The sequence below is a fragment of the Neophocaena asiaeorientalis genome, unplaced genomic scaffold (genome assembly GCF_003031525.2).
Source record: "Neophocaena asiaeorientalis asiaeorientalis breed wild unplaced genomic scaffold, Neophocaena_asiaeorientalis_V1.1 scaffold533, whole genome shotgun sequence".
Classification (NCBI taxonomy): Eukaryota; Metazoa; Chordata; class Mammalia; order Artiodactyla; family Phocoenidae; genus Neophocaena; species Neophocaena asiaeorientalis.
This window is the reverse complement of record NW_020172671.1, coordinates 612,464-638,407: the sequence shown is the minus strand read 5'-3', so window position 1 is coordinate 638,407 and position 25,944 is coordinate 612,464. Positions and strand designations below refer to the sequence as shown.

The 25,944-nt window shown below is 31.0% G+C and overlaps 1 protein-coding gene across 2 annotated transcripts in view; it reads right to left on the bottom strand.

The window, feature by feature from the left end:
- Positions 1-25,944, bottom strand: part of CSMD3 (CUB and Sushi multiple domains 3) — a 1,062,125-nt gene that overhangs the window by 654,265 nt on the left and 381,916 nt on the right. The window contains exons 7-8 of one of the 2 annotated variants that reach the window (XM_024739588.1): positions 22,868-23,179; positions 1,997-2,074 (exon numbers count right to left, since the gene is read on the bottom strand). In XM_024739588.1, coding sequence (XP_024595356.1) covers positions 1,997-2,074; positions 22,868-23,179 — 390 coding nt within the window. The remainder of the gene's footprint in view (positions 1-1,996; positions 2,075-22,867; positions 23,180-25,944) is intronic. The other variant, XM_024739590.1, reaches the window with a different exon arrangement.

Here is a 25,944-nt window from a genome sequence, read left to right as displayed (position 1 = left end):
TTTAAAAGTAAATATTCTTTAAATTAAATATATATATATATATATATATATATATATAAAATCAGGGTTTATTTGTTTCCCCAGGTACACTGTTATGTCTAAAATTCCCTTTCTTGTTCACCCTCATAACCACTGTACAAGAACAATGAAAATAATATGTATGTCCACTAAGACAATATACCAAGTATAAAAAGTTACATACACATTTTTCTTATTGAATAAATTTGATGTGTAACATTGTGTAAGATTTAGGTGTACAGTATATTACTACGATACATTTATATATACTGTAATATTTATAATTGTTGATGATGTAGAGTTGAATACATCTTAATTTCAGTATAAATAGGCTAATTTTCCCAGGACATCTGAAAGTTTGAAGCATGAAGCATATAAAATAACATTTGTGTAACCAAAATGAGGAAAGGGTAAGAAAGTGATAGCCCATAATTCTTCTTAGATTTCCAAAATAAATAGATTAGCCAGACAAAATATTAGGAAAAAAAAGTAGTAAACATAATTATTTAAGTCTGCATCATTTCCTTCATGTTGACATGATAAAATATGATATGTCAGAATAATTTCACCTAACAACTTTATGTTTATATTTTCTTGTATAGGAAAAATATCTTTCTCTCTGAAATGTATCAAATAATTAACATATGAAAAATACTATAGATTATTTATTTTCTCTAAAAACTGTTATCAATTTTGAAAATATGTTTTAACACTAAAAATATAATAAATCATACTTATATAGCTAAATACTTTGAAATGAACTGTTTAATGCTTTCCAAGCAGGTAACCCAATTTGACATTTTCCTACTGATATCTGCTATTATTGGTTTCATATTCTCAAGTCTAACAAAATGTGAAAAATCACATTTTAAAATTAGGACACTTTAAAATATTTGATAACAACAGGCTCCAAGTTTGCTTCTTGATAAGTGAAGTAATTGCTCAATTTGTGCCATTTACTGTTACAAATACAACTCAATAAATATGTGGGTAGAACCCTTTTCTGATATAACTATAATGAATGATTTTTTTAAGAAATAGTTTTAAACTCATTTCATTAGATGATTTGGAATTGAATAAAAATAAATAATGTTAAAAATGTATTTTTGCTAAAAAGATAATATTTATTTAAAATAACTAATTTATTATCAATAAGGCATTTTAGAAGTCAGATGTGGTGTCATGAATGGCTTCTTTTAAAATTTATATGTATCTGCAGGAACAGTAAGGCAGGGTATTTATACAAACTGCTATTGATTTATATTGAAAAAATGCATAGCTTTCTTATAAATCTTATTTTATGTTCATATATGGTAATATAACAATGAATATTCAAATTCAATGACTCTTAATCTGAGATTCATGGATGAACTTCAGATCATCTATAAATCCCTGAATGTTAAGCAAAATTGTGTATTGGGGCAGCACATAAATATGTGTACCTCAGTTCAATTCATGAGATTTTCAAAATAAAACAAAAATTAATTAGCTAGTTAATTCGTTTATAAAATATCTGACTTAAGTGTTTGTATAAATTAACTCAAATTAAAATATATTTTTCCTTAAATGAAAAATTGCTATTTAAAGAAATTTTTCCTTAGAAAAATAATTATGTTGAAATTTAGATATGTTCAAACAAAAATTCCTACAAGAAACTATTAATTTGATGATTTTTACTCATTTTTTTATCTCACATACTAGAATTAGAAAACTAGAATGTTATCAACATGCTAGATCAAAAGAGTTTTTTTCTTTTACATTTTGAAACAATCTGAGCTCCAAAGTTTACCACAATAACCCAATAACTCAATATGCATTTAAATACAAGAAAATATTGAATAATCATGCATGTTATATAAATATTAATGCAGTTAATTTGGTAAATACACAAACATTTTTATAAAACACACAAACAACACAGACACCACAAACTTCACTCTTGCACTAGAGAAAGAAACAAAAAAAAGAGTACACTCACAGATAGAAAACTTGTTGCTGTTGTCTTTCCCTGGAAACAATTTAAATCCTCTAGATTTAAAATCTATGGCCTTTTTCACTAGTTAAGAAAACAAACAAAAACATGTATCAGGATACACAAATTTAAAATGAAATTCAAGTTAACAAATTTTGTTAGCATGGAATTATGCAAGTTAAAATAACTGCTTTCTTAAGCCTGATATAGGCTACCCAGAAGAAAATAAAGAAGAAAAAAATAGCAATCTGATCACTAAGCAGTAAAAATACCAAGCAGTATAAAAGGATTTTAAGTGTACTATAGGGAGAATCTTGCATACATGTATAGGTACTTTTTAACACTACCCAGTTTTTATAGAAGAGCAAAACATTAACTCTTTATCATAAACTATTTGAATTCATCAAATTTTATAGAATAAATTAAACTAGAAAAATAAAAATACTGTTACATTATAAAAGTGGGATGAATTTAAGGAGCTTGGTTTTTAAAATAAACTAGTGTACTTTTAAGGTAATTTAGCCTAATTGAAATATTAGGACACATTTAAGAAAATGACAAAATTGAAAAAACTTAAAATACATTCTAGTATTTCTGCCAATAACCATTTCCTTTCATACACATTGCTTGCGAATGATCGACGTTCAGTCCATATTGTACAAAATTTATGAAAGTAAATTATAACTTTTTGGATTTCATCTAAAATACCTTGCTACTCTTTTTGATATTATTATATTAAAAATCAACATCAGAAGAGGCTGGCATATTTCACTGTGTACTATATTAAAGTAGATATGACTGGATTTGCCTTAAAAAACTTACAAATTCAATGAAGTAACTTGGAACATTTTAAAAACAGTTTTTCAAGTATTTTGGATGAAGGAATAAAAGTATTATTTCCTTTTAAGTATAAATTATTTTATTAACTACAGCTGCTATATAATTTTTAAAGGGATAAACTATAGTTCAGAAGACTACTTTCTACTTTATTTAAATTTTTAATGACACCAAGTGAAATAAAGAAAAACTATTTAATTAAAACCTCACCCCACTAATTAAAAATGTTACGTAATCTGATCTAATGAGATAGTTAAATAATTATTTTCTTTAAAAAAGCACATGAACAAGAATCCAAGGGATATATTTAGCTTTCTCAATTACAATTTGAATTTTTTACATAATGCATTTTATGAGGTTTATAGGTAGAAATGATAAATTGAAACGTTTAGGCAATTAGGTTTTGTTCACTTTGTGAATTTGAAAAAACAAAACTGAGTTTTTTAGTTTAAAATGATCATTTCACTAAATCTTACTTGCCATTGTACCCAATTAATGCAACTTAAGGATATTTTACTGCCTTTGAAACATTTTAAGGTGATTTTTTTCTTGTCACTACCTTCAAAAGTAGAGAGGTAGAGGCAGAGTCTTATGGCTTACTGAAATACACAACTGTAAACTATCTATACATAGTACATATTAAAAAAAATGAAAATGATCATTTGAGTAGGATTTAAGATACCTGATTCTTAGCAATTAGTAGTTGTTGATTTTTGGACAAGAGTCTGCCTTTTTACCTGTCTCTTCTCTTAAAATAAGTAGCTAGGACTAGATGACTGTTCAGTTGCTTTACAATTTTGAGATTCTTTATCTGAGGCCCTTTATTTACAGTGAAAGAATGACTACATCTCTATCAAGTTATGTTTTTCATTGTAATTCTCTTCCACACCCCAGCCCCCAAGGTAAGCTAAAGTTTAGTCCTACTGTTGTATTTGGTTGGCTGCTCTAAATTTAGTTCTGCCACTTGTAAATTTTCCTGCTGCCTGAAAATTATTTTTAACAAAATTTACATTTTGTATTTTGAGGCATAATTCTAGATTCTCCAAATCCAAACATGAATTATAAGTAGGAATTCTACCTCTACTTTTCTCTGCATTATAAGATTTGACTTTAAGTATTACAAAGGGGTTGGAAAATTTCATAGTAGTTTTAACACAAATCTGGAATTCTTAATTTTTTTTTTTTAATGAAAAGATTGTAAACCCAAAGGAGAAAATTGAAGAAGAAAAATACAGAGGGTCAAAGAGCTCAGTTACTAGAAATAAAGGATGTTGAAAACAACTCTGTGTGTGTGTGTGTGAGTGTGTTTGTATAAACTAGGTTTATGTAATGGGCTTATATCTAAATTTGACTATTTAGTTGGTGAGGTCAGGGACAACACCTAGCTTAGAAAATGTCATCTGAGACCAAGAAGTTTTAAACAGTTTCCTGGTTCTGAAGGGACTTAACCTTATTTTTATTTATTTATTTTTTTGCAGTACGCGGGCCTCTCACTGCTGTGGCCTCTCCCGCTGCAGAGCACAGGTGCTCCGGACGCGCAGGTTCAGTGGCCATGGCCCACGGGCCCAGCCGCTCCGCGGCATGTGGGATCCTCCCGGACCAGGGCACGAACCCGTGTCCTCCCCTGCATCGGCAGACGGACTCTCAACCACTGCGCCACCAGGGAAGCCCCTAACCTTATTTTTTAAAAGCATCTGTCAATTTAAATTGAAGAAAAGTGAAAAGTATAAATAATTGTAATACAGATGCAGAAGACGGAAAGCCAGGAGAATAACCATTTTAGGCGATAAAAAGGAGTGAATAGAAAATAATGTAAAATTTAAATTCACCCAAAACTTTAAAATATGTTAAACAGGAAACACATACTTTAGATATTTTTATAATTTCAATATAAAGAGCATACAGCATATCTCTTCTTGAATAAATTGAAAGGACAAATACTGTAAGTACCAACTGCAAGATGCTGCTCTAAATCATAAATCAGTGAAATGTTAATTCTCAAATACATGCCATAAAAACATATATTATGTATTACAAGGTATATGTATTAAGTACCAACATGACATCAAGCAATGGCACTTCTAGTGATATTTAACTTATAAAATTTATAAAATTAACCTGACCTTTGTAACAAGTGTATTCCAGTTATAAGCATGTCAAATTTATTTTATCATAAAGATATTAAAATATGTTGTGGTATTTTACATAATTTTATAAATATTAAAAGACAGTGTGCTGTTTGTGTCGATTCCTTCCACTGTACTGTGAGTTTCTCAAAAGCAGCAACATTATTTTACTCAAGTAGTACTATGATTGAATGAATATATGCTATATTGTAAATTCTGATTTAACTAAAGGTATTTTGTTTGGAGGATTTCCTTTGTTAATCATGAACTAGGAAGGAAAGAAGTGATAAAAGAATGTTCAAGATGAAGCACCTTCATGTGTAAAGCTATTTTAAATACATAAAAATATGTATATTCTAATAAAATTTTAATACATTTCATTAAATGCAAGACATGTAGACATATGTGCAAAGATCCCTTTCCTTTATTTTCTTCTGCTTTTCACTTTTCACATGCTAACAATTTTGTTCATTTTTGTTTATTACTCTTTTGGTTTGACTCATGCTTAGCATAAGGAAAATACTTTATAATATAGAAAATGTCTGGCAGAAAGGAATATACTAGGCCAACAATCAAATCCATCTGTTTAGTTGTAAGCCCCAGACACTAGGGAAAAACATTTTGTTTCTGTAATCCTCATTTAAGCAGTTTAAACCACTGTAGAGGATTGTAAGTGTACTATTTTCCAGATCAATTATTGTTCAGTTATTTTCAAAAAGAATTTGAATTTTAAAAACTTACAAAAAAAAAACTGATGGTGACTGATAAACCTCATCTAACTTCCAGGTTAATTGGCTAAAGTCACTTAATTGAAATTATTTAAATTACAATGCCTTATTATAAAGATTAACCATATATGCACATACATGGATAAATTGCTAGATTTTGTTTCAAATGTCAACACTTTTTTTGTGAAACAGGTGGCATATGAATTTATTTTTATGTTGAAGAATCTCTGTTAGTAGGAACAAAGCGCTGGTGCCATTCTTTAACATTAGGAAACTGACCACAATACACAGATGCACTAAAGGGAATTCAACCATCACTTGGAGGCTTAGAAAACATGACCTTTACGTGGTCCGTCTATCACCCAGCCTCTAAAACTTAAAGTCATAAAACATTTCCCAGCTTCAAGTTCCTTATTTTAAAACTGATAGACTCTTCACTACATAATCTCAAAAGTCACACACCAATAATTTTTTATTCTATTTCACTCCTATGTATATACAGTGAAAATTTGTAATTTTTCAGAACATTTATCTTTGAAAAAGAAGAAACAGACATGTTTAATCTTAGTGGGCAGAATATTTTTCTTCATTGGAAAAAACTACTTTAGATTTGTATGGGACTCCTATAGAAAAACATTGGCACTATTTATTAAATGTTATCAGAACATCTAAAAGCCCTTTCATTTTCTACTTAAATTATATTCAAATACAACAATAAAAATAAAACAAATGAGACATTCTGTTTACTATCTTAATCTTCCAAATTTGTATTTATTTTGACAATAACTTATCTTGCAAGTGGTAGTAGCTGCATTATAAATCTACAATTAAGTGAGAATATGATGGTCCCTGAGAAAAGGAAAATAATTTATTTTGAGAAAGTCATTTGTATCCTACTGATTTATTTTTGTTATTTTTGCTTCAACTTCTCAAATGTACAATGCCTTTCTCTTCTTTTAAACTGTTTTTGACATCATGCTATCTATATAATTCCTATTTTTTATTTTGAATTAAGTATCATTTTTATCTTTATACTTAATAAATAAACTATACTAATAAAATAAATTTCATCAGTTTCTGTTTTGGTTATTAAAACTAATATGTGCTTGTGTGTGCGTGTGTGTGTTCCATTTTGAGAACATGGCACATCTCACCATTGACAGTAGATCCATTTACATGGGTATTAGAATATATAATCAATCACTTGCTAAGGGATTTTATATAGATCTAGATAATGTTAAAACACAGTGTGTTATTTGTGACATTTCTCTCACTGGACCAGGAGTTGGGAAACCTGTATTCTAGTCCCACAAGACATGGAACAAGTTGTTTAACTTCTCTATACATTCCTAAGAGATTCATTCATTTACCCATAAGTATTTAGGTATAGAATTTAGAGCAAAGGAAGCAGATAAGACTAATTAATCAGAATTCTCAATTCTATCTCAAAGATTAAAATGTTTTTAGAGATTCTAAAAGTATTTTACTATGTTCAGAGGAAAAGTTTTGTTTGTTTGAAAGTAAATTGTGGCTCCATGTCACAGGCCTAAAGGCACTACAATTTAACACTTTTTTTCTACATCCTGTACTGGCAGAACTCTTCTTCAGAACATATTTAGCATGGAAGCTGCTATTTGGTCACTCCATCCGTATTATCCTTAGAAGAAGAAATATCAAGAAACTACACTGATGCCAGGAAAAACTAGGTAGTATTCTTGTGGTGTCTGCTTTACTATCTTTCATATAAGAGTTACCACTGGATACAAATTTCTGAGAAAAGAATATTTGCTTTATAAATGTTGCTGTAGTATAATTTTAGAAAATGATTAAAGGTATGCTGCAAGTAAATCATATTTCTGGACTACACAGTAAAAAAATGTATAATAGAAAATTCAACAGCATATTAGTAAGTGGTTCATGAGTCTTTGTGAAAAATATTTTATTTTAGAATATGTTAAAATAAAAGAAATAATATTGGCCTTCATTTGATGAGAAAATTAGTGGTGCAATGAAATATGTTCAACAGCACTGAAAATTCATTTGTAAAGACATATATTAGGGATATGCAAGATCCAAAATATTCTCAAATTTAAAATGACAGACCAATTAATTTTAAAAGAAATGGTACATATTCAATTTTATAATTACCTAAAATCTAATGTTTCTGCCTTTTAAAAATCACTAGAGATAAGTAATATGGTTTAGACACTCCAGTATTTTTTTAAGTCCTAAACGTCTACTTAGGCTACCCTGCTAGTTTGTGGCTAGCACTTACTCTTGCATATTGAATATGTAAGTATAAAATTTATATGACGCCCTATTTTTAGTTGAAAGAAAATTTACAATTATACATTGCACCATATACTTAAATTCTACAACAAATTCTAAGAATCAGGACATGGCAAAAGTTCAGTAAATGTTAGTTATTTTATTATTATTTATAATTTTAAGATCTAGTCAGTTTCAGATGTCATTCCAATTGGGGATGCACTATACTAACATTTTTCAACTACTTTGTGTTATGTCTTTTTCACTGTGTAGGGATGTTATACAAATTCATAAACTCTCCCTGGATTTCCAACTTAAATTTTATTTTTTATATAAAGTTATAATCCTCCCCAAATTCTTTGGTCAAGATAGTAAATTTAGTATAAATGTATAGAAACACACACACACACACACACACACACACACACACACACACACACACACACACACACACACACACACACACACACACACACACACACACACACACACATATAATCATTAGTTTAGATGAACACATGTGTAGTTATTCAGCATATTTTAAGGTGCTCTTGTAACAGGCCCATTTTCACTTTTACAAAAGAGGATTCTAAGGCTATAACATCTCAAAGTTGTAACAAGATCAGCCTAGACCCCAAATCTTTGAAATCTTACCTTTCAACCACTTCAGACTAAGGAATAAGTCTAAAATTTTTACTTGGAAAACTGAACAGAGTTGCAAGTGTGAAAAGGAGACATCATATTTTATAAAATCAATTTGTTAATTTTCACAGGTCTTCTAGATTGAATTAATTTTGTTATTTTTTATTTAAGAGACAGTAGATGCTAATGAATAAAGACGCTAAATTCTGTATGTGGGCTTTCTTCCCTTCCAGAAATGGAACAACTTCAGAAATCCATAACACTTACGTAGGTACCAGCAGATGCACCAGCAATGCTTGGCGTAACAGGTCTTACAGTTATGGTGTGCAGTAAAATGTCAGGATTATAAGAAAAATGTGGGATTTTATATATTCTCTTTAGGGATTCTTATAATTGGCATATTAAAAGTCACCATATGGGAAGAGTTACCATTGGTATGGTTCACGAATACTTTCAACACTTTTAAAACTGTCTCAGCCATCAATTTAATTAAATTTCAATCCTCATTTTCTGACAGCTTCAAATGAACTATTTTTAATCATCTTTAGTCCTGCAGTTAAATATTAAGATCCACTCAATTCAATCATTTTCTTATGTCCTTTTTTGTTTTGATAGCTCATATTTTTTGAATGGTAATTATTTCATGCTTGTTTTATTTTAATTTCTGTTCTCTTTTCACTAATTAATTTTACCAAATATAATTTTACTATAAAGTGTAACATGAAAAATGATAATACTCAATTTTTCTTTTTTCTGTTTTTTTCGTTTTTTTATGATTAGAATGACTCTCGCTTTCACATGAATGCCTTAGAGAACATGAAGATTAGGCAAAACTTCTCAAATGACCTCAAGAACAAAAATATACCTGCAAGTTTATAATGTTTTCTAATTCAAAATAAATGAGGTAATTTTATGTCACATATTTGTTTTATGCACAATGTCAGAGATCACTTATCTACAATGTAATGCCTTCCAATACGAGACTATGGGAAAGAAGCCAACTGCTTGAATAAGAGTGACCATGGTTCATGAGTATCATGACTGACGGCAGTGGAATATATTCTTCCATTACAAATTTAAGAACACTGAATCATTTTAAATATAATATCCAGAAAATGTTATTACTTTAATAAGTAACAATATTCCTTCATCCTTCTGATTTCAGATTATTGTATTTTATCCAAGTTTTTCATGAAGGCTTGGTATCACTACCTGGATTGTTTTAAACAAGCATAGATGGACTCTGACAGTGTATCTGATACAGGGTTATGCTGCTAAATTCATGGCTATTGAAGACAGCAAAGCACTCTCATCATAACCCATCTATGTTTTCCTCATAGCCCAACTATATTGTCCACATGCCTTTCCAGACCTATTCTCCTCCTTGTTCTTTGTACAGAGGTTGATCTGCATAGGCTACATCCTGCTACACAAACTGTGGCATTACACTAGCAGCACTGGCATCACCTAGGAACTTGTTAGAAAAGCAGATTATCAAGCCCCATCCCAGACTTACTGAATTAAAAATTACAGTTTAACAAGACCACTATGTGATTCTTATGAACATTTAAGTTTGAGATGCTCTAGACTCTATGAACAGACTCTCTGATCCTCTGGAGAATTCCAGCAGGAGGATGCAGGGAGGGAGGAAAGTAAGATCGGGATTATCCTGCAGGGTCCCTCCCATTATGTTGACTGGAAATGTGCCCTTAACTGAAGGTTACCAGTCCTTTCATGCCAGACATATACATATCTCTCTGTCCAACATCTCTCCCCTCCCTCATCCCAGTTGGTTGGAAAGGTGACAGCCCAGCTGCTACTACCCTAGCTGCATGATCCCTTGTGATTCCTTTACATCAGCTCATTTAGAAATAATCCCTTTATAAGTAAACCTTCCTTGAATTAGCCCATGTTCAACTGTTTCCCAAAGGACACTAATGGATATACCACTGGCACAAGAAAATCATTAGAAATTTGATTTTTCAGATACTATATTAAACATCATCTCTTAAGTTGTCTATAATGACTCACATACTTAAACAGATAATATCTAAGTAGAAATAAGGATGGCTGCTGCTCATCATTCTACCATTGGTTGCTTACTTGTTTCCTAGGGAATATTTTGAAGTCTAGATCACACATCTTATGTTCTTTTCTAGCAATTATCTCCTCGAGAAGCATAGGAATTCACAAGGAGAGAGGAGATAGTGAGTTGGCTGTCTTGAGGTTGGAGAGTAATTGAAACAAGGGTAAAACTGGCAAGGAAAAAAAAATGTGGGACTAACAGAAACCCAAGATAAACTGGATGTTGCACATTATTTTAGTAACAACTTAAACATGAGATCTATATGAACAGAGCTAAATACAGCTGTATATATCAGTTGTTTCCATAATTCTCTATCAATATTGCATTAGACTATATATTTTATTTCTAAGGAAATAAGCTATGTAAGAAATTTAAAACTCTGTGCTGATCGTTTCCTTAATTTGTTCACATATCTTTACCCAATAAAATTTTTATGTAACTATAGCATATTTTCTTCTTGTAAAGACTCAAGAAGGGGACAGTATCATTTATTGGTTGTGTGTCTAAAGCATAGGTACTCTGCCTACTGTCTTATTTAAACCACAAAATAGCCACTCAAAATGAGATTATTTCCCTCCTTTCTGTAGATTGCCCAATACATATACTACTAAAATATATTCACTCATTTGACTTTGAACTACACCCATTCTAGCAACTACACCACCACCTGACTATGAATAACAGCATGCCATATATCCAATTAGAACTCCCAAGTGTATGCCCTGGGAAATCACAAATAGATTGGATTAGTATACCCTATCCTCATTTTTTTTAATGCAATGCTAATAATAGATAAATTTAAGTAGTCAATGATATCTGATTTTAAGCATGGTTTACTTTAGTATGGAGCAGAACCAGCTTCATTAACTGAATTTAATACTGAATACTGAATAACATTAATTGTTAACTGATAGTGCCAGACATAATCCCATGGCGTGAAGCTTCTTAAAGGCTTATTTTAAAAGTATAAACAGATGAATAAAAAGGTGTAGCAAAAGCCGACTGCTAGATGAAACTCAAATTACCATACAGTCTTTTTAGTAAATCAACTTTGGCTGCATTTCTTTCTAATGGTAAAGTTCAGGAGAGCTGATGATCACTGCCACCCCCCACCAACACCCTTCTCCGGATGTAAGCCGACTAAATGAAAATTTTCTAACTTCTCTGGACTCTGGATAAAAACAATTTAGAAATTTCTCACACTTTAATCTCATTTGGTATTATTAAGAAATGCCATTTGAAGACTATTTTAAACAACAAACAATCAAGCATCAACACTAAAAAACAATAGTCCATGATTTAGAATACAAATGACGATTACATATGAAGAGAAAAATATACCATATGATCTACCCAAACTTAACACCATGCTGTTCTGCCATATATGAAGGTTCTTCTCTTCCTAAAATTGTAAAGCTTAATTATGTGATTTCACTCCGTGCACAGCAGGGTAGCCATATGCTCTAGAAAACTACATGCAAGGGAAGCAGCTTGTTGCAAAAGTGGGTGAAAATACCCTGAAATAAGTCCGAACAAGATAAAAATGTCTCTAATATAGGACCATTTTTTCATTCTCCAAAAGGCAGAGGAGTCCACTTTGGCACCAGCTTTGAGCACAAATAGGAAGTCTAGCCCCTTCAAAATATTTTAACAAGTAAAAAGATATTAAAAGTCACAAAGCTCACATTGTGATCATCTCATTCACAGGCAAAATAATTAGCTCTGATAACCATTTGGGGAAATCAGTTACACATAAAACCATTGCCATCTCTGTCCTTTAAAGTTAAGACTCCCCTTTTTTAAGCTCTACATATTATTATTATTTCCCCTTGTTTGCTCATTCTGTAAAACATGAGAAATAATATGTTAATATAAAGAATAAGCTATCAAAATGTTTGATTAATGATTATTGGTGGGCATAACAGTGGGGTAGAAAATCTGAAAAAATACAATTTATGAAATAAGATCACTGTTACAAGATGATGGCTGCAGTTAATGCTAAAAGATATATGCTTCCTAAGATTTACTTAAAGGAAAACAAAAACACTGGGTCATCAGAAGTTGTTAAAATCTCTGCAAAGGAATAACTCAAAAGCATGCCTTAAGGAGTAGCACTGAATAAAACTGTTAAAATGATTATTTGCAGATACGTCATTTGTGAAAAAAATAATTTTCACTGTTTGATATTGTCATAAAGATCCTCAGGCATTTGGAGTATTTTTATCCAATACCTTTTAAGATTGCATAAATCTGTTACCGAGTACATTCTAACATATTTTTTCTCTTCTTTCTCCCTAAAAATAACTTATTCAATAAAATGTAAAAGAATCAGAAATATAAAAACATATTTACTGTTATGAATTTCACAATTTCACAAATGTGATGAAATGTGAAAATGAAATATGAAGATGATATTCAATAAATAATTATGTATTTAAATCATAAATTGATACATTTCTGGACATGTATTTTTAAGTTGCTACAGATATCAACATTAACACAATTTTCCACAAAATAATATGATTAGGAAAAAAGTCAAGAGAACAGTGAAAACAACAACAAAAAAGGACAAGATATTGATAAAGAACGCAATAGTCAATAGTTATATGTAGTACACCCATCTAAAGGTTAACAGTTCCCTATCTGTTAAATATGTATTTACTTTAACAATGTCAAAGTTCTTACATAAAAGGCTAAGAGTTCATTTAATAAATGAAAGTATCTTACAAAAATCATATGTAATTAAATTTTTAAATGTCATAAATTTTCTATTCTGTTATTATGCTAAACATGCATGAAAATCAATACATCAGTTACTCTCATAAAGGACATAGGAATTCAAGCAGGAAAGTGCAATTTCGTCATTTATATAAAATAGAAGATAATGCTTATTTATTCAATCATGAAAATTTTTGATTAGGCAATCAATTTTTTATCCTTATTTTCATTATGTTTTATTCCTGTCTATCAGACTTTCAAAGATTTGAAACATGGTAAATAAAGGGAAAGTAAAACCTTGTTTTTTCTGTTATTCGATAACACACTTTAAAAAAATCATTTTAAGGTGTAGATTTAGGGTAAAAATTAAAAGTAATAAATGCGTTAAAATTTGACTTGGGAATGCTTTTATCATTTGTTCATACATTCATTGATTTTTTTCCAGTAAAATCATAACTAATGTAATCTGCTCAGTCATTCCTAAGGGTTGACAGAATTAATTACTGTCATTAAGGTTGATCTGGAAAATCCATCTGCCCTAAAATATCCTTTCCATTCATTAATTTCCCACCATTAGAGTCATTCTTACAGAATTAAAGTTTAGCTTTTACTATATTATCTGAGATAGTTTATCAACATTGTGATTCTTCTAGTGGAGAACAAGATCTCATGGAGAGTGGATGGAGATCAGGTACTGTTTGGTATGTACTGCTCTCTCTCCATAATAATAATCCTCATGTAAGTTTTTGCTATTCAGTATATCTGCAGAACCTGCAGTCTGTTAGAAATGCAGAATTTCAGATCTCATCCCAATCCCATCAAGTCACAACCTGCATTTGAGTAAGACTGCAAGGTGATTGTGTTTACACTGAAGTTTGAGAAGCATAGTCTAAGACTTAGACTCTAAAATCTCTATCAATCATTAATTGCACCTCCGTATACATTACTAATTTGTCTGCCTGTTCCTACCTACTTAAAATGTCTTATGTAATTTCTTGCTAAAATGATGTCTTATAAAAAGTTACATTAGATAATATAGAGCCTACCTACCAATGGATTCCTGTCTCATTTACATTAAAATAAAACTCTTTACCTAGGCCTCAGGGCCTATATGGTCTAGTTCCTGCCGGTTTCCCACCTGATCTGCACTTTCTTTCTTGTCCACTGAACTCCAGGCACCTCAGGCTTTCTTTTTTGCAAGAAAAACTCAAGCTCTTTCTAGCTAGTTGTTTTCTCTGACATCTCTGCTACCATCAGGTAATTATTCATTTATTTGCTTGTCTTTTTCTCCCTATTTGAATATAAACTCAAAAAGCAGGGTTCATTTTGTTCAATGTTGTATGATAAGGAACTAGAAGAAAATATGACCTGCAAGCAGTCAGTGAAATTTTGTTGAAGAAAGAAACAAATAAAGACAGCAATAAGGAAGGAAAGAAGTAAGGAAGAGAAGGAGAGGAAGGAAGAAAGGAAGGATGGATGGATAAAAAGAAGGAAAGGAGGAGGAAGGGAAGGAGAAATAAAAAGGAGAAAAGAAACAGAATGAAAGAAAGAAAAGGAAAAATAGAGACAGAAAAAAAGAAAAGAAAGGAAAGGAAGAAAGGAGGGAGGAGAGGGGAGGGGAGAGAAAGGAAGAGGAGGGGAGGAGAGGGGAGGGAAGAGAAGGAGAGAGGATGGAGGGAGGGAGGGAAGGAAGGAAAGTCTTGAAGAAAATAACTCTGTAGTTTTGGACACTACCTAAAAGGCAATCTAGAGTTGGATCCTCAACTGGAGAGCTTTTGGAATTTAAGGCAAATGTGTGGCAATGGTCCTGTGAAAAATGTTTATGTGTCTAAGTTTCCATTTACTGGGATGAGGAGAGTGACAATCTAACTTTTTTGATGGTAATGTCAGCCACTTCTATGGTTGTTTTAACACTAGCTTTACAATGAGATAACCATAAAGATAAGTCCATGTCAATTCAAACATCAAGAGAAAATAGATGATGATGATAAATACATTAATTAATATACAAGATCTCTGGATAGATTCATAGACACTTTGGATTATAAGGGACAGTGACAGTCATATAATTTCAACACTCTTTGATGTTTAATGCTTTCTAAATACCCAATCTGTCCATCAAGCTATGCTTGAATACCTTATTAGTGATTTAGGAATTTACTGTTTTCTGAAGCACACAGTCTATATTTGAACAAAATTCAATGCTAGAAAAGTCTTCTCAATTATATATTTTGTACCTTCCTGTGTTTTCATACACTAAGTTCTACAACCTATGGCAGAACAGGTTTGGTCTTTCCTACATATAACATATTACATCACATGTTTAAAGACAGCTATAACTCATCCTCACTCACATATCATGCTGTAGCAATTCTTTCTCTTAGAATTGACCAATAATTTTTCTCTATTATCTTATCTCTACAAATTTTCCTTTGAAAATAGAGACCATATCTTAAATTTCTTTTGAATTTATCATACGTTTAAGCGCAGAGATAATATGTTCAATAAATCCTGATACCTGATGGACATATATCTGTATCCACAAAGACTTAAGTAACCACCCATAAACTAACTTCCTCACTGTGATACTGCTTACGAAGATTAATAAAAAAGTTTCAATTTACAAATTTATACTCTATAAAGTATTAACAGAAATTTTGAAAACAGTACTAGTTGCTTGCAAACTGTTGAAAAGATTTAAAATATATAGCTACATGTGGCCAAATAGCCTATTAATGAAAGGCACATACTAGGCACCCAAGAACTGCTACTTCCACACAATAGAGTTTTTGTCATATTATGGTCCAGTGTTTTAAACAACATTTTTACATATCACTTCTGAAATACTGACTTTTGAAATAAACTGTAATTAGTGTAGATGTAAGTCTGATAGTATATTGTTTTCCCTTTTTTGTTGGGCAATCTAAAAGTTCAGATGAGGGCTTCCCTGGTGGCGCAGTGGTTGAGAGTCCGCCTGCCAATGCAGGGGACATGGGTTCGTGCCCCCGTCTGGTAAGATCCCACATGCCATGGAGCGGCTGGGCCCGTGAGCCATGGCCGCTGAGCCTGCGCGTCCGGAGCCTGTGCTCCGCAACGGGAGAGACCACAGCAGTGAGAGGCCCGCGTATCACAAAAAAAAAAAAAGAAAAAAAAAAAGTTCAGATGAGCTTACTTGAAAAACTATTGCTTAAGATAAAATTTTTAAAAATTCCTGCTTTTGTCTGAATTAAAATTGCTGACCTAAAATGAATAATTTATGCTGAATTAACTACTCTTACCTTAAAGCTGAAAACAATAAAAAGTTCTACTTGCAAACTGGTAAATTAAAATAGGTTTTCTTTTATGCTGCCATTATGGGGGGGCTCTACATCATATTCAATTTCAGTTAAACATAATTTCATGTTACTTTATAAACTAAGCTAAAACCCTGCTTGATCCCATTAATATGATCATTAGCTATTAAACATACTATGGAAGAACTGACTACACTATGTCAAAACAAGTAGCGGCAATGACTATAAATGCTTATGACACATATTTGACTCCACAAGATGATACAGTCATCTAAATTTCTGCTAAGAAGAACAATAAAAGAGATCTTATAATTATTATAATTGTATATGGGAACTTTTCCAGAAGAATATCTTCCCATTTTTACATGAAAATAGCAACTACCATGGCTGCTCATTAACAGCTGACAGAACTTGTCTACATATTGAAAAAAAAGAAGTACCATTCCACCACAATATATAAGAAAAACAATGTTTAAAAAACTTACCTAGAGTAAAACACATTTTAATGACTATTGTTTTAATAGTATAACCTCTTAGTATAATAGTATAAACCTCTTGAGGAAGAAAATCCAACTATGGTTGTCATCTATATTACTTTAACCTTAATATCACCTAATAAAAGGATTTGCATTAGGCCCTTTTGAACCATGAGTAAATGGAAGGATGAATGAATACTAGTTTAGCAATATGAAGACTGGGTTTTCATATGGCCTCTTCCAGACCACAATTTCCTGTATAAAAATAATGCTGTTGTAGTAGATGATCTGAAAGTGACCATCTATTTAAAAAAATATAATCCTAGAAATTCAGGGCTCTTTAGTTATAACTTTGTAATAATATTACATATGTCCCGCTATTATAAGTCAACTTTGAATTGAAATCTCTTAGGGCTATAATAATAACCTATGGGGTTTAGAGATTGCTGAAAAGGGTATTTTAGGTAAATATTAAGAAATAATTTCAAAAAGAAATCATAAAGCAACAAACTATTCTGATAAAATTTAAAATATCATTAGATATTATGTTATCTAATTTTAAACATCTGTATAATCAATAAGTTAAAAATATCAATTGTTTTTAGGTTTATTTATATGACTGTAAATATTCCTTTAAGCAAAGTTGAACACTTTATTTATTTTGGTATAGGTTCATCATATTTCTATTCAGCACTATCTACTCAAAGCATTCTTTGTACATCTTAGCAATATAAACACAATTTACTAGTTTGAAACTTTTGTTCATCTCTCAATAATTTGTACAAATATCCTCCGTGCAGCCTTCCTTGACTTCTACACTTAGAGGTAGTCAGTCCCTCTCCTTTCTTCAATAACATTTCGAAACAACTGCTATGGCAGTGTTTCTCATAATAAGCTTGTAATTCCTTTTTTTTTAAGTTATATAGACTACATCATAGCACAGCCTGCTTTGTTCATTTTTATATCTCTACTATACAGCACAATATCATGTACATAGCAAGAGTTAAAACGTATTTGGCGAATAATAAAAAGAATAACAATTACTATTTGTTAAACATAAGCCAGCAACTGTGCTAATTTTTTTTTACATAACTACCTATGAGGTAGGTATTCTCAGTTACTAAGAAATTGCAGGTTTGAGAGTTGAAGTTATTGCTCAAGATCATATAGTTAATAAGGGACAGAGTATAAACTCAGCCTAGCTCTCTGACCTCAAAACTAACCAGCAATGGTGGGCAATTTGGTTTTTCCTTTCCATTGGGAGAAAATACTTGAAATTTTTTGTCATTTGTACCTAATACTGTGTTTAATCCTCACTATAACCCTAATGTAATACTGTGATACTATTTTACTGATAGGGAAATTCAACCCTAATAGTTCACATTGCCTGCAAAGAGTCTCACACATAGCAGGTGAAAAAAGTGGACTAAAATCCAGTCAATAAAGCTGAATTTTCATTTTGAAGTCTACTGAGCACTAATAAAGGAAACTGTAGTGTTAATACACTGTTTTTAAAGAAGAGCTAAGTCAACATTATTTATCAGTATTTTTCTCTTTTACTTGTTTATATTTCAACGTTAAAGGATCTTTTTAAATGGAGAAAACCAGAAAGGGTTTTCTTTTACTAAGAACAAATAGAAAGTGAAAAAAAAAAACTTTTAAGAGGATAACTTAAGTTGAATTACTGATGTTTTAACTATAGTACTATAGGAAAAATTAACTGGAACAGTACCCTCTTGGGATTGAAAATGTCTTTGATAAATATTCCAAGTTTTTTTTCAAATTATTAATTGTGCAGCTTTTATAATTAACTAGTGATTTAAGGTTTAATTAATCATAAATTAATAAACAGATTTTTGAATCTACACACTCACAAGTACCAAATACTATGAACAATTTCAGTGTCTTTGTTTTCTTTGTTTTCATAGTGGTAATAGTGTAAACTGTAAGCACTTTACCTCAAGTTATTGAGAATAGACAAATTAGGAATTAGTAATGATCAAAAGACATCATAAAAATGAAAGTTTCATAAATGAAACTTTCAAAAAATGAAAGTTTAATTGCAGTGTGAATAGAGAAACATGATGAAAAATGCCAAATTATCACAGTACAAAACTGTACACACTTGTAGACATAAAAACAAACCTATGCTATCACAATCTCTATCGTATATATGCTTTAGATGGTAATTAATTTCAGTAAAATAATATCCATTGTATTACATTAATATTTATTCATATGAAATTTATTGAATTTATAGCTTGCTTATGTTCATTTATAAATTTTCTTTGATTTTATAAATGTGAAAAGGGCGTAAGCAAGGCATTTATATCTAGTTTTATTTTGTGAAGTTTGAAGTGGTAATATAATAAAAAAGCAATATTTTATTGTAAGTACATGAGAATACTTTTGCCTTTCAAAGTAATTAAAAACACTGTTTTCTATAACTGTAACAAAATAGCTATCTTTAATACTGAAATACATGGATACTTGATTATATTGAAGAATATAATTTTAAGCCTTTTAAGTCATTTGAGTGAATACTCTACTGGTGAAACTGTAAACATTTATTCATCAGTTTACTAAATATTATCTAAATATGTCTATGGGTCAGAAGTTGTTCTAGGCACTGGGAATGCAGCTTGAACAAGACCCATCCACTCCTTACCTTACAGAACTTAAAGTCGCTAGTTACAACAATTTAAGCTAAATCTTGGAAAGAGAATTAGAATGATTTGGTTGAAAGGAAGAAGGAATAGCTTATGGGAGTGGCCTGAGGTAGAAAAGAACATGGTATGTTTGACAAACTAAAAGAAATTCTTTTTGGCCAAAAAAATAAAGAATGACTGTGAAAGAGATAAATTTGGAGATATAGGCAAAAAGCCAGATCACAGAGGTTCCCATGGGTCATCATCAAGTCTCGACTTTTTTCCCAAGATCACTGGAAAAACAGTGGAAGCTTTAAAGCAGTGGAGTGAAGTGATTAGATTTTCATTTTTAAAAGGTAATTCTGACTACATTGTGCAGAATGGAATAGACGAACAAGAATTATTTTTTCTCTAAAATATCTAGAAAAATTAAGCAAGTTAGTTTTGTATTATTTTTACTGACTCATCTAAAATGTCAATTACATGTAGGACTCACTGCCTACATGCATCCTGTAACTCCTTTAGTGCTCTGCTCAGCCATGAGCTTTACAAAATCTTCCTTGTCCCACCAGGATAGGTTTCTCTATGTTCTCCACTCTATCTCACTCTCTCGAAAGAAGGGACCATGTAATATTCATCCTTATTTCGCACAGAACAGAGCTCAGTGAGCATTTCAGACATGCTGGCTGAACTGAAATTATTCTTAAAAAGAATACTGTTTTCATGTCAGCCAATCCTAATTTAGAAATTTGGTCCTGCTTAAAGTCTTTGAGGACTGTTTTATATCTGAAAATATAGCTGTATATTGAGGTTTTTAAAAAGCATAACAGATATAGGATAACAGGTTTCCTTTACTTCTAACTGACAATTTTTTTTCCCCAAATGTTAATAGTTTGTGTCAAATATAATAGGTAATGAGCCAACTAAAATCACTGAAATAGCAGGTTACTGAAGAAGAGTCAGAAGGACCAATTTTAATTAAAATAAAGATTTGATGAAAGTATAATAATTTAAGTCACTAAAAAATGATGAATATAACATTCAAAATGTTTTCTGTAAACATAATTTAAACATCAATGATTAAAAATATTTATGACCAAGGTAGATGGCAGCACTGAATGAATATCATATCCATAAACACTATTTTAGAAAGAATATATGTGAAACAGGTCTAAATATTCTGAATGCCGTAAAACAGCACTGGGAGATTATGACAACACTTGAGAAAATTTGAGCACTGATTTGGAATTTACCAAGGATGTAATCTTGATGCTTAATTGAAATTTAGCTGAATGTACTTCAAATTTTAGATTAATTTTCAAATCACATTATTTAATCTAAAAATTGACAACTACTTATTCCCTTTTCAATCTGAATTATTTATTCAAGTTCTACAAAATATTTAATTTGTAGCATCAGAGTTTCTCAAATCACTTGATGGCAAACTTTGGCTGAAGCGGCATTTGTATTATTAGTTGATAAATAATAAACTTATGTCCGAAAATTACCTGCCTCTTTTTCAGTGGGTAATAGAATGAATACAGGAAAGTTTGTTAATGTTAATTAGCTCATGCAAATTTCTGGAGTGAAAATACTAAATTGAAGGGCTTTTTTCTTAATCGATATTTCATTAATATTTACACATTTTTTGTTTCCCAGTAATAAGAAAATCTACTTGATTAAGCAAATCATAAATTTGATAATGATCCCTATATTCACATGAGTGGAAATATTCATGGTAGGAGACTGAATAGAGAACCAAGATGATATCATTTTAATCCTTTAAAGGAGACTATCACATGCTAAAAATTCATTTTATTTTTTTTATTTTTTGGCCATGCCACGCGGCTTGCAGGATCTCTGTTCCCCGACCAGGGATTGAACCCATGACCCCTGCAGTGGAAGCACAGAGCCCTAACCACTGGACCACCAGGGAATTCCCAAGAATTCATTTTAGAAAGCTTCTTATTAAAGAGAATCAAAGTAAGTACTTTCAGTATGAATTCTGATGGAAATGAGCTCCTGAGATATTTCTGTATGATTTTCAATCAATTTATGTAAAGATGTCTTGATTTTTCTCCTTAGTGTGTACTAAGCATTTGAATGGTTTTCTATTACTTATATTTGGAGAATATATGATTATGAGCTGGAAATAGAGCTGGAGTAGATATTTTGTTCTCCAAATATTAATGTGCAATTAATTAATATTTCCACTGATGCATATATCAATATATATTTGTTAGTTTTTGACACTACACTGTTTTTTTCCTAAACTGTTCAATGAAACCTTCTACCAAGAAACAGAAAATTGCTACACTTCCTAATTTTGTAAAAAATAGGCTTATATTAATTGATTAGAAAATTACCAACATATGATTTGGCTCTGTGGTATTTTTATCTCTAAAAATTAAAGTAGGAAGTTAAGCAATATTAAATTTGGAGTCATAATATCAATGAATACCTGTTACCTTTTCAAAATGAGAAATCTGTTCTCAGTGCAATCATATGGGTCAGGCAATAGGTAATTCAGAAACAGTAGAATAAGCTACATAAAATAATCACCAGACATAATGTTTTCATTTTTCCCAATCAAATTATCTATTTTCTCAATAATAAATTAACATTTGTGTAAAAAACTTTTCATGCAAATATGAAAATTACTACATAGGATAAATCATCAATCAGTAAATATGTGCACTTATTAATAGAAAAATGGCTTTTTTATTTTCATGTTATCTCAATACCATAAGTGGTATATAATAAGCAACGGGTATTTAGTACTTATTTTTACTATCCTTTATGCATTATTTTCTTTCTATTTTTACTCCCTCCTCCCTCCAACATTTGCACTGTACTTTGATTTTTTTTTCTAATTTTTGTACTTTCAAATTATTCAGGTTCTGACTGTTACTGTCTATATTTTTCAGCTACTTTGAACTCTTTCTTTCACTTCCTACATCTTGGCTCTGTTTGAGCTCATTCTCTAATTAGAATCATAACCAAAATATAGCTTTGGCTGTAACTAAATGGGCACAAGTAAAATAACATCCAATACCTCTATGAGTAACAACTGCAAGCTCTTTAGTTCTTTCTATCTGTTCAGCATTTCTTGGTCTTCTCCTTGTACTTTGTGTATCTGCTTGATGAGGAGAGAGCCCGTCCTTGGATGTGTTGGGGTCCAGACCTGAATTTCTGATATTCTTTACTTGCACTCGCTGTTCCTCGGAAAGTCTATGGATGGTGACAGCTGTAACACTGGATACAGTAACATCTGCAGATGTGCTAGCAACAGCAATAGCACCAGTGGTAGTCCTGTTATGCTCCTCTAACTCACCAGTGGAGGTAGTGTGGGTCAATGGAGAAGAACCTGTGGGACACAGTAGCACTAGATGCTAACTTTTTCTTTTAAATTTTGTTGTTTTTTTTTTCTGATAAGTTTAATAAATTATATTCCCTCTATCACCTTAAGTATTATCAAACATGAAAAGGCAAAACACAAACATACCACTAAAATGTGAAGTAACCAGATCTGATGTTTGGTCTATATCAATCAATCTATAAATGGATATTATACACAAATATACCACATTTTAATTGTAACACATTAGGGAGAAAAAGGTGAAACAGTAAACCCTTTACATGGCCCTGAATCAATCTTATTCATTATTTATCTACAGATGATTTTTTAGCAACAAATGCCTGGCAAGTGACAAGTTTTGACAGAATGGGTAACTATGTAACCACACTTTTCTCAGAAGTATGCTTTGAATAGCCTGTGCCATATCACTTCATGATTTCTGGGAAAAATATCAAATTTTTCTACTTTAAGACAAAAAAGTGAAGAAAGGAGAATTTAAAAATCAAAGCCAAATTGAAAACAAAATGATTTTAAAAAATGAAGTTCTGAAAAACTACTCTATGTAAATGTCTATCTTAACCTCATTTGCCAGAAAGCAGTCAACATGATAAAATATTCAATGTCGTGAGCTATACATACTTTAGAATTTACCAGGTTGTTTTGGAAGTTGGGTAATTTTTTTCAGAGTTTTAAAGTAAAACTTGAGATTAACCAATTTTCAACTAGTTAAAATTAAATAAATTGTTTTATTTAGAAATGACTGAAAATTAACTATTAGCATGGAAATTTTATTCATACAAAACTAGCTTTAAAAAAAGGTTGAAAGTTTCCAAATATCTCATAAGCATGTCACAGTAATTCTCTACATTCTTAACCTTATTAAAGTTTCACTATAATTTTTAAATTGTTTTAAAGGTACCAAATTAGGATTTTCTTTTTTCTTTCACTTAAACTTTTTCAGAGATTGTGCTTGGTAGTACGTAATTCTCACATAAGGAAAAAAGATGTAACCTTATAATAGAAGCATGAAACAGAATGAAGATATACTTAGAAGGATCTTGACAGATAAAATGCTTAACAAGAAAAAAATATTGAATTTTGGAGGAACAGCTACTAATTAGGAATAATAATCATGTCCTGGTTAGAAAACTTCTGAGTATTTTTTTAAAGCCAGTGAGTGGTATATGTTTTTATATACTTGCTTTCTCAATAAACTGCATTTCAAAATTCTGTCCACAATGTATATTTAGATATTTTAGACAAAAATACATGGGTATATTTTATTCATTTTGCGAGAGAAAAAACAGCTATATCACATAATGTGGTTTGAGCATGTTCTGCCTCCTTCCCCTCCCCCCACCCTGTAGGCAGATGCTTAGTAGGACTAGCAATTCGGGTTCCTGCTTTAAACTCAAAAAAGAAGTCAAACATGAACCCCTGTCATTCACAAGCAAGCAAAGGAGCACGTCTATTACTAATTCTTCCAGCCTGTGTTTTCGTATCATTTTAATTTGATTTACAAATTCAAAAAATTAAATGATTGTACTTTGTGGCGGGCAGGGGTAAATGAGGTATGACAATTATCAGATTATTCTAAAGACTTTTAATATACTGTAAAGCGTTAATCAGAAAAAAGTTGCTATTGAATATTCATCCAAGTTACTTTGTGAATATTAAAATCTACTAAATGCATGTTGGTTATGCAAATTGGCCAGTAATATTTATTAAGCTAATATTTGGTAAGGGTTTTCTTTAGTCACATGATTAAGCAATAGCTACACAGCATTACTAACATTCAGTAACTGACCTCATGGTAAATCAGACATTTTGATGTTCATGTGCTCATTACTATAAAAACAGTACCTGGTCCATATTATTCTGGGAAGTTTAATTGCACCTTTCTTTTTGAAAGGAAGTATGACAAATCAGGATAAAAACTAATACTTTAGAACTTTTCCTGACTTTATCATAATTTCCAGGCTTTCAGGTTTAGTTTAAAAAAGGAAAGCATTTAACTGTAAACATATGTTGCTAAATGCAATCTAAAAGTATAAAAAATAATGGAATTTGTACTCTTTCAAATCTCAGCGTTTCTACCTTTAGCAAGGAAGTAAATTAATAGCTATTTATTATATTTCATCACTGAAGGTCATTACAATTAATCCTAAATAATCTCCTGTATTTGGGTAAATGAATCTGGGGTAATTCTTAGGAATGTGTCCAGGTTGCTTCTATAACTAATCTTTAAGCTCTACAGACTAATTTCAAACACCCGTTTTTTGAAGACCCCAGAGGATAAATACAGTTCTTAAACAAATTTGTGAGTTAGAACTGATCTTTAATAGCATTTAGATCCAGGACTTGCTAGCACTCCCAATCTTAAAATCTTCAGTAATAGAGTTCTACTCTGGCTATTGGTAGTGAATATTCAGTATTATTCTCTTAACCTGAATGCAGAACAGGGTGTAATATTTGAATAAAGCATTAAAAAAACATTTATTTAATAACCATAGTGTAATTAGCTATATATTTCAACCAGATATTTTACTAACCTGTTCTTATGTTTTACTTATATTTTGTGTTCATAATTTTTCCTCCCCATACTATAATGTAAGGTCCCTGAAGGCTGAGATTTTTGTAAATTCCATTCATTGCTGAATCTCAAGTATCTAGGACAATACCCAGTACATAGTAGATGCTCAAGAAATATCCCTCAAAAAAAAGAATAAAAGAATGAATGAATTTAATAATTATTATAATTATTATTGTTAATA